The sequence below is a fragment of the Pongo pygmaeus genome, chromosome 15, assembly GCF_028885625.2.
Source record: "Pongo pygmaeus isolate AG05252 chromosome 15, NHGRI_mPonPyg2-v2.0_pri, whole genome shotgun sequence".
Lineage (NCBI taxonomy): Eukaryota > Metazoa > Chordata > Mammalia > Primates > Hominidae > Pongo > Pongo pygmaeus.
The window spans coordinates 73,728,830-73,745,086 of NC_072388.2; the positions used below are offsets into that span (position 1 = coordinate 73,728,830).

Sequence of the window (16,257 nt, forward strand, 5' to 3'; positions counted from 1 at the left end):
ATTTATGTTGTGTCAGTGTAAAGTTGTAAGGAGTATCATAAGGGATGTGATGATGGGATTTACCTGAGCAGTAAATAATCTTACGAACTTGACCCTTACTTTGTGGTCCCTCATTTGTGGACCCTCATTTGGGTCACTTTAATGTAAGGAGAAAATTATAAAAGGTCTTAAGAAGTTGTAGTGGATTTTACCCATGTTTAGGGTAGGCATTGTGAAAAAAAGTAAAAGGAATTTCATCAGTTTAAAGAAAAAACCGAAGGATTACATAATTATCTTCAGGAATATGAAATGTTGTTTTTAAAGGTATAGACTGACAATTGTTCTCACCATCTACAGCAGGGGCCATAAATTAAAATGTCCCCAAGAATCAGATAACAAAAGTGAGTGAAAGTGGGCCAAGTATAACTCTGTAGAGATGGTGAAGATTGTGACAGGTTGTTTCATCTAACATGGGCAGCCTCTACTGCACTCAACTGATTGTTGGCATGTGGGAATGTAGGCCTGGTATTACCATATCTCTTTAAGATTTGAATTTATATATGAAATATTTTGCTTTGTAAATATGACAGCTAATTTCAAATTTTAAAAACTGATGTGAAAGCCACATTTTGAAAACCTTTTTAAGGCCATATTTGGCCCATGGGCCACCATTTTGCCACCTCTGGTCTAAAGAGTTGAAAAAAATAGGCTGGGCGTGGTGGCTTACACCTGTAATCCTAGCACTTTGGGAAGCTGAGGCAGGCGGATCATGAGGTCAGGAGTTCGAGACCAGCCTGGCCAATATAGTGAAACCCCGTCTCTACTAAAAAAAATACAAAAATTAGCCGGGTGCGGTGGTGCGTGCCTGTAGTCCCAGCTACTTGGGAGGCTGAGGCAGGAGAATCACTTGAACCCGGGAGGCAGAGGTTGTAGTGAGCTGAGATCACGCCATTGCACTCCAGCCCAGGCCACAGAGCAAGACTGTCTCAAAAAAAAAAAAAAAAAAAAGCCAAGAGAGCTTTTGGTTGGATTAAAGAAAAACATAACAAGTAGGTGAGATAGAAGAAAACTACTGAGGCAGGTTGTAGAATCTATTCTTGAATATCTTCAATAATTTATAATTATTTATATGTCTTAAATGACTGATGAGTTAGCTACATAAAAGCAAAAGAGGGTAATCCCGGAGCTGCCCATGTATGGCCACTGCAGAGAATTTTAGGACAAGGTTTTTTAAGGTCTCTTCTTTTTAATTAAATATTAATTGTAGTCACTTAGGAATGGAATAAGCATTCTTTATGTACTATGTCAATTTTATTTGTTTGCAGGGAACAGAAAGAACAGCTTCAAAAGATGAAAGACTTTGGGTCTGAGCCACAGATGACTGACCATCTACCACCTCAGGAATCAAGATTGCAGAATACATCTTCAAGACCTGGAATGTATCCGGTATGGGAGAATGTGTGCTCAGAAAATGAAATGGTTTCTACTTTGTATGTATGTTTGATTTTTTAAAAAAATTGAATAAATTACAAATTTCCTCTATAAAATGTAAATTTTAGAAACTTAAAAGTTTATGGTAATTGAACTTTGAACACCTTAAAAGCATGTTCAAAAGTGTGGCAGAGATGCTCCTTTTCCCCAGATTTTGATAAGTACACCAAGTACACCTGAACTACATAGCTTCTGTTCACAAAATGGTGGAATTTTTCTAATAATTTTTATGTTAAAATAGTCCTGTTGTCTGGGCATAGTGGCTCACTCCTGTAATTCCAGCACTTTGGGAGGCTAAGGCGAGAGGATTGCTTGAGCCCAGGGGTTTGACACCAGCCTTCGCAAGATGGTGAGACCCCCATCTCTACCAAAAAAAAAAGAAGTCCTGTTTTCCATCTAGGCAGGGCTAGATGTGGGCCTCGTGATGCTTCCTACCTCTTCAGGCTACTAGTCCTTCAGATGGGGAAATGTCATACCCCAGTACATAACTCAGAACAGTTCAGGCAGTATGAAAAGGGGTGTTTATGTTAAAGACTTGAGTAATTAAGTTCTCCTTTTTTTTCCAAGAGCATGCCAGGACTTCTTTTATTTTTGTTATTTTACCTTTAAGCCAGTAATGGGCTTTTCAAATGTTTAAAATGTTATCTTGCAAGTAGTTTTATGATAATATAATGAAGAAAACAGCTCTACTGAACCTCTACTGAACCATTTCATCAAATTAACACTTTTAATTTCTCAGTGTTGCCTTCCATCCTGGTCTAATACTTAACAGTAAGACATAGTTGTTGACATCAGTGACCACCATGGTGTTGTTGACTCCCCAGATCGGATCTCCTGACCTTTGTATGCATCTACCTGTCTGCAGGGTTTCTGTCTGTGGGTGTGACTCCTGTCAAATGCAGTATATTCAAAATGGGGCTCATTATCATACCCCATTAAATTATCTTTTTTCCTCACCATCACCTGGTCACCCTAACTTGAAACCTGAAAATCAACCCTCCGTCTTGCTCCATCTTGCTGATTTGTCCTACCCTGCTGCTGATTGATTTTACCTCCTTTGAATCAAATTCTCAAGTATAATTACACCCATTTTAAGCCTATAGTTCGAGTTTTGACTGATGTATACCAAAAGATAAAAAAATTCTCGGCCAGGCGCGGTGGCTCACACTTGTAATCCCAGCACTTTAGGAGGCCAAGGCGGGCAGATCACTTGAGGTCGGGAGTTTGAGATGAGCCTGACCAACTTGGAGAAAGCCCGTCTCTACTAAAAGTACAAAATTAGCCGGGCGCGGTGGCGCGGTGGCGCATGCCTGTAATCCCAGCTACTAAGGAGGCCGAGGCAGGAGAATCACTTGAACCTGGGAGGTGGAGGTTGCGGTGAGCCGACATGGCGCTATTGCACTCCAGCCTGGGCAACAAGCGAAACTCCATCTCAAAAAACAAAACAAAACAAAATTCTCATCATCCTAAAAAGTTCTCTCATGCCCTTTTGTAGTTGGGATTACCCCATACTCCACTTCAGGCAGTGCTGATGTGATCTGTGGCCAGATGGACATTTTAAAACAAAGCTCACCATGTGGCTACCTGGCTTTAAAACTCTTCAGTGTTCTCCCATGCCTTCAGGATGAAATTTAGAATTTCTTGCATGACTTTCTTGTTCTTCCTGAGCTGGCCTGACCTCTGCTGACCATTGCTTGCTACTCCACTCTCTGATGCTTCATTTTCCCTCCACATAGAGCTACTTAACAATTTTGTGAATGTGCTAGATTCTTTTACTTCTTCATTCCTTTGCATATGCATGTTGTTCTCTAAGCCTAGAGTCTTTTCTTTGCCTTCCCATCCCCTCCTGCAACTGGCTAATGTTTGTTTATCTTTTAGAACTCAGCTCTGCTATTTTCTCTTCCACCTATGTAGGGCAGTTACCCTCGTACATACCCTGTAACATATCTTGTACTAGTCTCTGTTGTCATCTTTATCATGTTGCATTTTGATTGTCTGTTTTCTTGTCTGTCTTTCCTTCTAAATTGAGTCCATAAGATAAGAACTATATCTATCTTTCATCTTTGTGTGTCTTAGTAAATAGAAGCGCCAGATTGTACATCCACATTTCTGCTTTATTTGCTTAACAAATCATAATCATCTTTCCATATTGTTATATGCTATATTATTTTTTGATTTACAATAATTTATTGAATTAATTCAATTTCTGTTGAAATTTGTTTCTAATCTTTCACTGTTAATATTACCCTAATGAATGTCTTTCTATTGGGTTCTTATTTTAGATAACTCCTTTTCTTTTTTTCTTTTTCTTTTTCTTTTTTTTTTGAAATGGAATCTCACTCTGTTGCCCAGGCTGGAGTGCAGTGGCATGATTTCAGCTCACTGAAACCTCCACCTCTTGGGTTTAAGCGATTCTCCTGCCTCAGCCTCCCAAGTAGCTGGGATTACAGGTGCCTGGCACCACACCTGGCTAAATTTTTTGTATTTTTAGTAGAGACAGGGTTTTACCAATTGGCCAGGCTGGTCTTGAACTCCTGACCTCAGGTGATCCACCTGCCTCAGCCTCCGAAAGTGCTGGGATTACAGGCATGAGCCACCGCACCCAGCCAATAACTTCTTAGGAGTAAGTTTTATGTTTTTGTTTTGTCTCTTTTTTTTTTGCTCTGTTGCCTGGGAGGCTGGAATACAGTGGTACAATCATAGCTCACTGGAGCCTCAAACTCCTGGGCTCAAGTGATTCTCCCACCTCAGCCTCCTGAGTAACTGGGACTACAGGCACACACCCCATGCCTGGCTAATTAAAAAAAAAAATTGTTAGTAGGGACAGGGTCTCGTGTTGTTGCCCAGGCTGGTCTCGAACTCCTGGGCTTAAGTGATCCTCATGCCTTGTCCTCCCAGAGTGCTGGGATTACAGGTATGAGCCCCTGCACCCAGCCAACAGTGATTTTAATGTCTCAAAGTGGGATACTTCAGTCAAAGAATAAGCATACTTTTTTTTTTTTGAAACGGAGTGTAGTCTCTTACCCAGGCTGGAGTGCAGTGGCGCGATCTCAGCTCACTGTAATATCCACCTCCCGGGTTCAAGTGATTCTCCTGCCTCATCCTCCTGAGTAGCTGGGATTACAGGTGCCTGCCACCATACCTGGCTCATTTTTTTGTATTTTTAATAGAGATAGGGTTTCACCATGTTGGCCAGGCTGGTTTTGAACTCCTGACCTCAGGTGATCCACCTGCCTCAGCCTCCCAAAGTGCTAGGATTACAGGCATGAGCCACCACACCTGGCCCAGAATAAGCATACTTTTTAAGTGATTCCTGTCACATAGCCAAACAGCTCTCTATAATAGTTGTATAATGGCCGGGCGCGGTGGCTTATGCCTGCAATGCCAGCACTTTGGGAGGCCGAGGCAGGTGGATCACAAGAGGTCAGGAGTTCCAGACCAGCCTGGCCAACATGGTGAAACCCCGTCTCTACTAAAAATATAAAAATCAGCCGGGCTTGGTGGCATGTGCCTGTAATCCTAGTTACGGGTGAGGCTGAGGCAGGAGAATCGCTTGAACCTGGGAGGCAGAGGTTGCAGTGAGCCAAGATTGCACCACTGCACTCCAGCCTGGGTGACAGATCAAGACTCTGTCTCAAGTGCACCACCTGAGGTCAGGAGTTCAAGACCAGCTTGGCCAACATGGTGAAACCTCGTCTCTACTAAAAATACAAAAATTAGCCAGGCATGCGCCAGGTGGTGTGCACCTGTAATCCAAGCTACTAGGGAGACTGATTCAGGAGAATTGCTTGAACCTGAGAGACGGAGGTTGCACATAGCGCCATTGCGCTCCAGCCTGGGCAACAAGAGTGAGACTCTGTCTCAAAAAAAATATAAATAAATAAATGAAAAAAAATAATTGTATAACATCTATACTATAGCCTCATAAGCATTAGCTACTTAATATTTTTGGTATATTTAATGATTTTAATACAGCATTTTTGATTACTAGTGAGCATGAATATTTTCCCATATTTGTTAATTATACTTTCCTCTTACAGAAATTCTGTTTGTGTCCTTCACCCATTTATCTGTTTGAGTCAGGTTTTTTTTTTTAAATTAACTCATTATCCTTAATATAATATAGATATTAACCCTTTCTCATATAAACAATAATTTTAAAAAATGTATCTTACTTTCACTATATAGAATGAAGAAAGCACTTTTTAAAAAATTTATAAGTATACTTCCATGAGATCTTAAGATATTTAAAACTTGTCTTGATAGATCTACCCAGACTGAATAGCTTCATCCTATATTGGCATTTTCTTAACAAAGTTTACCATGCCGTACTTTAAAAGTTTACCTTTAGGTAATAGCCATTTGTCTTTAACTGTAGCCAGTAGTTACCTCCAGTCAAATAATGTTCCTTCCATATTAGTCAACTCCATTTTATTATTCAGAAAGTTTATTTTTAAAGTACTGCCTATATATGGGCAAATATATAAATAAAGTATATTGTGGGCAAATATATAAATAATGTATATATGGGCAAATATATAAATAATGTATATTGTGGATCTAAAATAGCTGTCAATAAAGAAAAAAACATCCTAGAATAACAGAGAAGTAAAAAACCGAAACAAAACAAAACACCAAAAAAAAAAACCAAACCAGCCAGACACAGTGAACTAAGAAATGGGTAGTAAGTGTTTGAATCACGCTTACGAAGATTAAAATAGAGACTAGGCATGGTGGCTCACACCTGTAATCCCAGCACTTTGGGAGGCTGAGGCGAGAAGATTACTTGAGGCCTGGAGTTCAAGACCAGCCTGGGCAACATAGCAAGACCCCGTCTTTACCAAAGAAAGAATAAAAATAAAATGTATGTGGCAACTGGGTTTCAGTATTGAGTAGATAGGACCTATCTGCTAAGAAGTCCTACCATCTCCGTCATAGACATTTCTGATGGCACCTGGTGATGCTTTGGGAAAACAGATGGAAGGAGGGCACACAACAGTGGCACTCCTTAGATTACTAGATGTTCATTTAGTTTATTTTGTTGTTTCATAGTACTCATGTTCTCTGTTGGTCTCAGCTTTATCACAGACGACTATTGTCAACCAGATAACTGAAAGGAACAGAAGTGTGGAGGCTATCTAGGATTTCTCTCACTGAAAATTTACTGTTTTTGTGAAGGAGATAGGTCTCTAGAGTAGGAAGATAGTTCTTATTTATATATTCATTTCTCTCCTTCCTGCACACTGAGCTTAGGAAGATAGTTCTTAACCAAGGGGTATAAATCAGAATTATTCATGGAGGGTTTTGTTTTTTTAATTTTGAATTACTGGTGGGACCCCACCTACAGAAGTTCAGTAGATTTGGTATTGGCCTGGGACATTTGAATCTTACATGGCTACCACCCTAATTTGGAGTATGGAAATTTTAAAACATTTTCATTACCCCTGTAAGATCACTGCACCAGTTTACAGTTAGTTAATCCTCATTCCTACCCTTGTCCCAGCACTTTCTGTCTATATAGATTTGCCTTTCTGGGCATTTCGTATAAATGAATTACATAATATGTAGTCTTTTGTGTCTACCTTCTTTTCAAAGTTTATCCATGTTGTAGCACGACTCAGTACTTCATTTCTTTTTACTGCTTTTAAAATTTGTTTTTATTTATAACCTGTGACATGAATATGCCACATTTTGTTTAACCATTCACCAGTTGATGGACATTAGGGTTGTTGAATAGTACGGCTATGAATGTTTGTGTGCAAGTCTTTGGATGGACGTATGTTTTTATTTTTCTTGGATAGATACCTAGAAATGAAATTGCTGAGCCATATGATAAATTTATGTTTGGCCGGGTGCGGTGTTTCATGCCTGTAATCCCAGCATTTTGGGAGGCTGAGGCGGGTGGATCGCCTGAGGTCAGGAGTTCGAGACCAGCCTGACCAACATAGTGAAACCCCATCTCTACCAAAAATACAAAAAATCAGCTGGACGTGGTGGCGGGTGCCTGTAATCCCAGTTACTCAGAAGGCTGAGGCAGGAGAATCACTTGAACCTGGGAGGCAGAGGTTGCAGTGAGCTGAGATCGCGCCATTGCACTCCAGCCTGGGCAACAAGAGTGAAACTCCGTCTCAAAAAAAAAAAAATTATGTTTGACTTTTTGAGAGAAATTGGCAAACCATTTTCTATAGTGGCACCATTTATTCCCACTAACAATCTAAAAGGGTTTTTCTTTCCTATATCCTTGCCATCATTTGTTTTTGTCTGTCTTATTAATTATAACCATTCCAGTGCATATGAAAATGGTATCTCATTGGGATTTTAATTTGCATTTCCCTAATGACTAATGATGGTGAGCATCTTTTCATGTGCTTATTGGGCATTTATATATTTTCTTTGGAGAAATATCTATTCTCATCTTTTGGCCATAGTTTTTTTTTTGTGATTTGTCTTACCGAGTTTAAGTGTTTTGTATATTCTGAATTCAAGTTCTTTATTAAATATAAGATTTGCCTATGTTTTCTCCCTTTCTGTGGCTTGTCCTCATTTTTTTTGATGGTATGTTTTGAAGCACGAAATGTTGAGTGAGTCCAAGGTGTTAACTTTTTTCTTATAAATTGAGAACCAGATTTTAATTTCCACTGATCTATAAAAACATAGTGGTATACTTGTCCGCTAAGCTATTTATTCTGTTCTCTAGCCTCCAGGGTCCTATAGACCTCCCCCTCCTATGGGCAAACCACCAGGTTCAATTGTAAGACCCTCTGCTCCACCAGCAAGATCATCTGTTCCTGTGACCAGGCCACCTGTCCCAATACCACCACCTCCACCTCCTCCACCTCTACCTCCTCCTCCTCCAGTGATAAAGCCACAAACTTCAGCTGTAGAACAGGAACGATGGGATGAAGATTCTTTCTATGGGCTCTGGGATACAAATGATGAACAAGGACTGAATTCAGAATTTAAGTCAGAAACTGCAGCAATTCCATCTGCTCCAGTATTACCACCCCCACCTGTTCACTCTTCCATTCCCCCTCCTGGCCCAGTGCCTATGGGTATGCCACCAATGTCCAAGCCACCACCAGTACAACAGACTGTTGATTATGGCCATGGCCGAGGTGAGTAATGATAGTGAACTTGTATTTGGGATTCTACAGGGATTGTTAGCTTCAGCTTTAGCTTTTTCTAGCTTCACTCTTACAGTACTTTATCTCTGATTTTGTTTACCAGATATATCCACTAATAAAGTTGAACAGATACCTTATGGAGAAAGAATAACTCTACGCCCAGATCCACTACCTGAAAGATCAACTTTTGAGACAGGTAGGATTCCCAGAGAGGTCAGTATTTTTAAACATTTTAGGGCCTAATTATCACGTGATTTTCCTTTTGGTGAGATTATCTGAGCCTCCATTTAATACAGCTAAAAGATTCTTAAGTTGAATTTAGGGCAAAAATTTATACCAGCTCTGAAGTTAGATTTATACTTTTCTGCTTTTATTTCTATAAAAGGGATGTAGTTATTTTGTACTAATTGTTTTTGTAGAGCATGCAGGCCAACGTGATCGTTATGATAGAGAAAGAGATCGTGAGCCTTATTTTGATCGTCAAAGTAATGTCATAGCAGATCATCGAGATTTTAAAAGGGATCGTGAGACACATAGAGATCGAGACCGGGATCGTGGTGTTATTGACTATGACCGGGATCGATTTGACAGAGAACGCCGACCCCGAGATGATAGGTATGCTATAAAACAATCTTTGCTAGGTGTGCAAATTACTATATACTTAACAGTAAAAATTTAAGAGAAATTTAATAAGTAACATATTCTTCTCATGCATGTGTATATGTAATTTGGAGGGGAAAGAACAATTCTGGACCAGTTTTCAGGAAAGTAGGTCCTTGACTTGGTAGCTTGAATTCCAGAGAATTAAATGGGAGATGGAGATAGCCAGAAAGGAATGGAAATGGTATTGTCAATAAAGGTGCAGTCATACTCAGTAGGCAAGAAATTTATTTTTGCCATTCATGAGCTTTTTATTTATTATTATTATTATTATTATTATTATTATTATACCTAAGGGCATTCTGGCAGCCAGCCAAGGGAAAGGGAAAGGGGGGCAAGCCCGTGAACTATTTATTTATTTATTCATTACTATTTTGTATGGAGACGGGGGTCTCTCTCTGTCTGTCACCCAGGCTGGAATGCAGTGGCGCAGTCTCAGCTCACTGCAGCCTCCACCTCCTGGGCTCAAGTGATCCTCCCACCTCAGTCTCCTGAGTAGCTGGGGCCACAGGCATGTGCCACCATGCCTGGCTAATTTTTTTTTGTTTTTGATGAAGATGTGGTTTCACCATGTTGCCCAGGCTGATCTCAAACTCCTGAGCTCAAGTGATCCACCTGCCTCGGCCTTCCAAAGTGCTGGGATTATAGGCATGAGCCGTCATGCCCAGCTTTCCCATGAACTTTTTAGATATATGTATATAAAGTAAATCTAAATGAAAAAGCAAAGTCAAAATGTAAATATTGGCCGGGCGTAGTGGCTCACGCCTGTAATCCTAGCACTTTGGGAGGCCAAGGCAGGTGGATCTCTTGAGCTCAGGAGTTCGAGACCAGCCTGGCCAACATGGCGAAACCCCATCTCTACAAAAAATAACAAAAGTTGGCCGGGTGTGGTTGTGTGCACCCGTAGTCCCAGCTACTCAGGAGGCTGAGATGGGAGGATTGCTTGAACACTGGAGATCAAGGCTGCAGTGAGCCGAGATCACACCACTGCATTCCAGCCTGGTTGACAAAGTAAGACCCCCATCTCAAAAAAAAAATAAACATTTACTGTGTGGAGTACCTGCCTATAGAGAAAATTGGGCAGTTAATGCTGTTGCATTATAAAGCAGAGAACCCCAAATATTTTTTATTTGCTGAAGCACTTCCTATTACACCTTCTAGAGCTCAGTCATATCGAGACAAAAAAGACCATTCCTCATCCAGAAGAGGGGGTTTTGATAGGCCGTCCTATGACCGGAAGTCTGACCGACCAGTCTATGAAGGACCATCCATGTTTGGAGGTAGAGTGATGCCTTATTAACTACGAGGATGTTGAGAATGTAAAGCATGGGAGATGCTTTCCATTGTAGCTATGAATTTAAATTTTTAGAGTAAAACGTATTCAGATTTCTTAGAGCTGGTGGCATTGTCCTAAAAAATAGCAGTGTAATTAATGAAATAAAACATGTTTATTTTTGAAACAAAGTAGAAACAAAATTACTAGTAGTCTCACTACCTACCATACTACAGCTATTATAATTTTGTAGCTTTCCTCTCATTCTCTCTTTACAGACATATTTATGAAGTTGTAATCAAAGTATAATAATATAATTTCTTTATCGTGATTGTTGTGATTGATATTGCACCATACACATTTTTCATATGTAAACCTATTTTATTAATGGCTCTGTGACATTCCATTGAGTGGATAAAATATAAGACCAAGACCCTTATTGTTAGTTATTTAGGTTGCTTTTAGTTTTTCACTGCTATGATTTACACTTAAACTAGAAACTCATAACTATTTATAGGAACAGGCTCTCCTGAGATGGTGTAACTCTTATTCTTAAAACCATAAAGCAGAAGTTACAGAACTTAGGACCATCCAGCAAAGCATTTATTATTCTTCCATGTCCTGTTGCTTAACTTTCCTACATTTAATACAAACAAGGATGAATTCAGTGTTTTGCAAAACATTCTATTTGCCTGAAATCATACTTAAATCTCATTTTCTTGACTTCAGTAGATTTTACATTACCTTAAATTTTCTCTAATTGAAGTTAAAAGTGGCCCCAAAATCACTGGACTTGGTTTGAATTATATTACCTTAGAATGTGTGGGGAGAGTTGAATTTCAAAATAATTACTATACAAATAGTAATTTTGTTTAACTGCTGGAATCCTAGGAGAACGAAGGACTTATCCTGAGGAGCGAATGCCTCTGCCAGCTCCTTCACTGAGCCACCAGCCACCTCCAGCTCCACGAGTCGAGAAGAAGCCTGAATCAAAGAATGTGGACGATATTTTGAAACCACCGGGCCGGGAGAGCAGACCTGAGAGAGTGAGTCCTATGAAGTTGATTTGTCTTCATGCAAACCAGAAGATAAGAGATCTTGTTAATATCCTGAAAAGAATTTCTTTATTTTTCTGCAACATAGTAATAATATCAGATTCAAGACGTTTTACTATCTCTAAATCACCATATAATCTCATAAATGGCCTACACTATAGAATCTTTAAGAATTTAGCACTAAAGTACTTGGCAAAAAAGATGTTGAATTTTAAAACATATTCATGAGACCTCAATTAATTGCGCGTTGAAGAGAGGAAAAGTGGATTTGGTTTTGTGGTATGTGGAATAGAAAGGGAGAATTAGGAGACTTGATTAGCTTAGGCTTAATTTCCTAGTGACCTCCAAATGTGTGCATTCTATTAAATTTGTCTTATTACAGAATAATTAGACTGACTCCATTTGAATTAACTGGTACTGGAGATTTCAGCCAGATATTTTAATTCCATATATACAGAATTAATAGATTCTTGTTTTAAAGTCTTTTTGCCTACTATTAATATATAGCTACTTGACCTTTCCTGTGGTTGCTGTTTGCATGATAAATCTTTTACCATTTCCTTACTTTCATTCTGTTTGTATCTTTTAATGTAAAGTGTGTCTCCTGTAGTATGCCTATGGTTGGATCTTTTTTTTTTCCATTCAGGTTCCCTTTATTTCTGACATTTCTTCACCATCCTTGCAAGGGTAACTCCCTAATCACTCTAGAAATTCAGATTCCTATTTCTGACTCTGTAGGACACAGCGGATCGTGTTTTTTAATGCAGTCTGACAATCTCTGCCTTTTGATTGGATTGTTTAATACATTCACATTTTTTTTTTTTTTTAATTATGGATTCAGGATACATGTGCAGGTTCATTACACAGGTATTTTGTGTAATGCTGGAGTTTGGGCTTCTAAAGAGCCTGTCACCCAAAAAGTGAACATGGTACCCTGTAGTAAAGTTATTATTGATGGCTTAATTTCATTTTTGGATTGTTCATTGCAAATATATGGAAATATGGTTTATTTTTGTTTATTCATCTTGTATCCTGCAATACCACTGAATTCATTTATTACTTTTAGTAGATTTTTAGTGGATTCTTAAGGTTTTCTATGTATAAGATCATGTCATCTGCAAATATACTTTTACTTCTTTCTTTCTGAATTGAATCCCTTTTATTTCTTGCCTAATTGCCCTGGCTAGAACCTCCAATGCAGTGTTGAATAGACATGGCAAGAGTGGACGTTCTTGTCTTGTATCTGATTTAGAGAGAAAAAAATACAATCTTTTACCATTAAGAATGATGTTGCTGGGTGCGGTGGCTCACGCCTGTAATCCCAGCACTTTGGGAGGCTGAGACGGGCGGATCATGAGGTCAGGAGATCGAGACCATCCTCGCTAACACGGTGAAACCCCGTCTGTGCTAAAAATACAAAAAATTAGCTGGGTGTGGTGGCAGGCACCTGTAGTCCCAGCTGCTTGGGAGGCTAAGGCAGGAGAATGGCATGAACCCGGGAGGCTGAGCTTGCGGTGAGCCAAGATCGCACCACTGCACTCCAGCCTGGGCGACAGAGCGAGACTCCGTCTTTAAAAAAAAAAAAAATTGGAAATCATCATTCTCAGTAAACTATCACAAGGACAAAAAACCAAACACTGCATGTTCTCACTCATAGATGGGAATTGAACAATGAGAACACATGGACACAGGAAGGGGAACATCACACTCTGGGGACTGTTGTGGGGTGGCGGGAGTGGGGAGGGATAGCATTAGGAGATATACCTAATGCTAAATGGCGAGTTAATGGGTGCAGCACACCAGCATGGCACATGTATACATATGTAACTAACCTGCACATTGTGCACATGTACCCTAAAACTTAAAGTATAATAAAAAAAAATGATACTAGCTGTGGAATTTTTTTGTAGATGCACTTTATTAGGTTGAGAAAGTTCCCTTCTATTCCTAGTTTGTTGAATGTTTTTATCATGAGAGGATGTTGGATTTGTTGAATGCTTTTTCTGTGTCAGTTGAGATCATCGTGTGATTTTGGTTTTTAGTCTGTTGATATGATGTGTTACATTAATTGATTTCATATGTTAACTTTCATTCCTGGGATAAATCCCACTTGATCATGGTGTGTAATAATTTTTATATGTTGCTGGATTCAGCTTGCTAATATTTTGTTGAGGATTTTTGCATCCATATTTATAGGAGATATTGTAGTTTTCTTGTCTGTATGTGGTTTGGTGTAATGCTGGCCTCATAAAGTAAGTTAGAAATTATTCCTTCCTATTCGATGTTTTTGAAGACCTTGGGAAGAGTTGGTATTTAAATGTTTGGTGAATTCAGTAATGAAGTCATCCAGGCTTGGGCTTTTCTTTGTGTGTAGTTTTTTTTAAATTACTGTCTTAGATTCTTCACTTGTTATAGGTCTATTCAGATTGTTTATTTGTTCTCGAGTAAATTTTAGTAGTCTACATCTTTCCAGGAATTTGTCTGTTTCACCTAAATTATCTAATTTGTTGGCATACAATTGTTCATAGTATTCCTTTGTAATCTTTTTTATAAGGTTGGTAGGAATGTCCCCTCCTTCATTTCTTTTTTACTTGAGGCAGAGTCTCACTGTTGCCCAGGCTGGGGTTGCACTCCTGGGCTCAAGTGACCTTCCTGCCTCAGCCTCCTGAGGAACTGGGATTATAGGCACACGCCACTGAGCCCAGCTTTCATTTCTGATTCTGGTAATTTGAATCTTCTTTTTTTTCTATTCAGTCTAGGTAAGAGTTCATCAAGTTTGTTGATCTTAGTCAGGCATGGTAGCTCATGCCTGTCATCCCAGCACTTTGGGAGGCTGAAGTGGGCGGATCACTTGAGGCTAGGAGTTCAAGACCAGCCTGGCCAACGTGGTGAAACCCCATCTCTACTAAAAACACAAAAATTAGCTGGGCATGGTGGCAGGCACCTGTAATCCCAGCTGCTTGGGAGGCTGAGGCATGAGAATCGCTCAAACCTGGGAGGCAGAGGTTGCAATGAGCCAAGATTGCACCACTGCACTCCAGCCTGGGCAACAGAGCAAGACTCCATCTCAAAAAAAAAAAAGTTGGTCTTTTTTAAAGAACCACTGCCACCATTTGGCTTTATTGACTTTTCTCTTTTTTTTTTTGTTTTCTCTTTTATTAACTTCTGCTTTAATCTTTATTGTTTCTTTCCTCTGTTTCTTTAGTTTGCTCTTCTTTTTCAAGTGTCTTAAAGTGGATGGTTAAGTTATTGATTTGAGACTTATTTCTTTCCTACTTTAGGCATTTATAGCTATCAATTTCCTTTTAAGCACTGCTTTAGCTGTATCCTGTAAGCTTTGGTATGTCGTGTTGTTTTCATTCACCTCAGAGCATTTTCTGGTTCCTCCTGGTTTCTGGCTCCTGGTTTCTGACTCCTCTTGATTTCTGGTTCCTCTTCATTTTTTCTTTGATTCATTGGTTATTTAGGAGTATGTTGTTTAGTTTTCACATATTTGTGAGTTTCTCTAATTTTTTCTTACTATTAATTTCTAATTTCATTCCACTGTGGTCCAGTAACATACTTTGTGTTATTTCTGTCCTTTCAAATTTGTGAAGGTTTGTTCCATGGCCTGTTGTATAGTCTATCCTGGAAAATGGTAGGTCATTGTTTACTGTTATCTCATTGCAGAAAATTTTCTCTCAGTGATTTTTTTTTTTTTTTTTGGTCTATTCTGTTTCAGATTGTTGTTATAATGAGAGGGTTACCTGGCAGTGGAAAGACACATGTTGCAAAACTTATTCGAGTGAGTATGGGGAAGCTGAAAAATCAGCTGCTTGTGCTGCTTGTGTTAGTAGTCACTTGCCTTCTTATTAACAGCAAGCAACATAATGCCAATAGAATTGTCTTCCGTTTGATCCATTAGAGTTGGCCCATGTGGTAGATCATGTCCCATATATATTTTTATCTACTCAGAGAAACATTTTTGCCTCTGCTTGATTTGAAACCACCAGAATATTGTATATTATTTAGCCACAAGAGGGAACTTTGGTGTGAACATTAATTTATTCCATAAATTCGTTTTAACCTTCTTGACTATATGATTCTTAGGATAAGGAGGTAGAATTTGGAGGACCTGCACCCAGAGTTCTAAGCCTGGATGATTACTTCATCACTGAAGTGGAAAAAGAAGAAAAAGATCCAGATTCTGGAAAGAAAGTGAAAAAGAAGGTATGGTATTCATCTCAGATCTCATTCTGATTCATTAATAGTATTTAAAGGAAAACGTGTTTGGAGAGAAATGTGGGTTTTTTGAGGGCAAGGACCTCTCTTTTCTGAACACGGTACTTTAGTACTTGGGTGTGAAGGAAAGACTACAAAGTCATCTCTATCCAAATACTAACCAAGGAAAAGGTTTAGGATGATTCTTCGCTTTTGCTAATTCCGTATCTCTTTTGGGGGACCTTAGGTAATGGAATATGAATATGAAGCTGAGATGGAGGAGACTTACCGCACCAGCATGTTCAAAACTTTCAAAAAGACTCTGGATGATGGCTTTTTTCCCTTCATCATCCTGGATGCCATCAATGACAGAGTTAGGCATTTTGACCAGTTTTGGAGTGCAGCAAAAACCAAGGGATTTGAGGTAGAAACTTAAAGAACTTTAAGGTACTTTGTGTTGTCATGTAAATGTTAT

The 16,257-nt window shown here is 39.2% G+C and overlaps 1 protein-coding gene across 5 annotated transcripts in view; it reads left to right on the forward strand.

Moving 5' to 3' along the window:
- The window catches only part of YLPM1 (YLP motif containing 1), a 98,707-nt gene that overhangs the window by 38,008 nt on the left and 44,442 nt on the right, over positions 1-16,257 (forward strand). For all 5 annotated transcript variants that reach the window (XR_008493655.2, XM_063651862.1, XM_054448448.2 and 2 more), the window contains 9 exons: positions 1,305-1,425; positions 8,168-8,585; positions 8,698-8,790; positions 9,014-9,209; positions 10,416-10,534; positions 11,419-11,573; positions 15,304-15,366; positions 15,672-15,791; positions 16,030-16,206. Coding sequence is in view for 4 of the 5 variants with exons in the window: in XM_063651862.1 (XP_063507932.1) it covers positions 1,305-1,425; positions 8,168-8,585; positions 8,698-8,790; positions 9,014-9,209; positions 10,416-10,534; positions 11,419-11,573; positions 15,304-15,366; positions 15,672-15,791; positions 16,030-16,206 (1,462 nt within the window). In the remaining variant the exon portion in view is untranslated. The remainder of the gene's footprint in view (positions 1-1,304; positions 1,426-8,167; positions 8,586-8,697; positions 8,791-9,013; positions 9,210-10,415; positions 10,535-11,418; positions 11,574-15,303; positions 15,367-15,671; positions 15,792-16,029; positions 16,207-16,257) is intronic.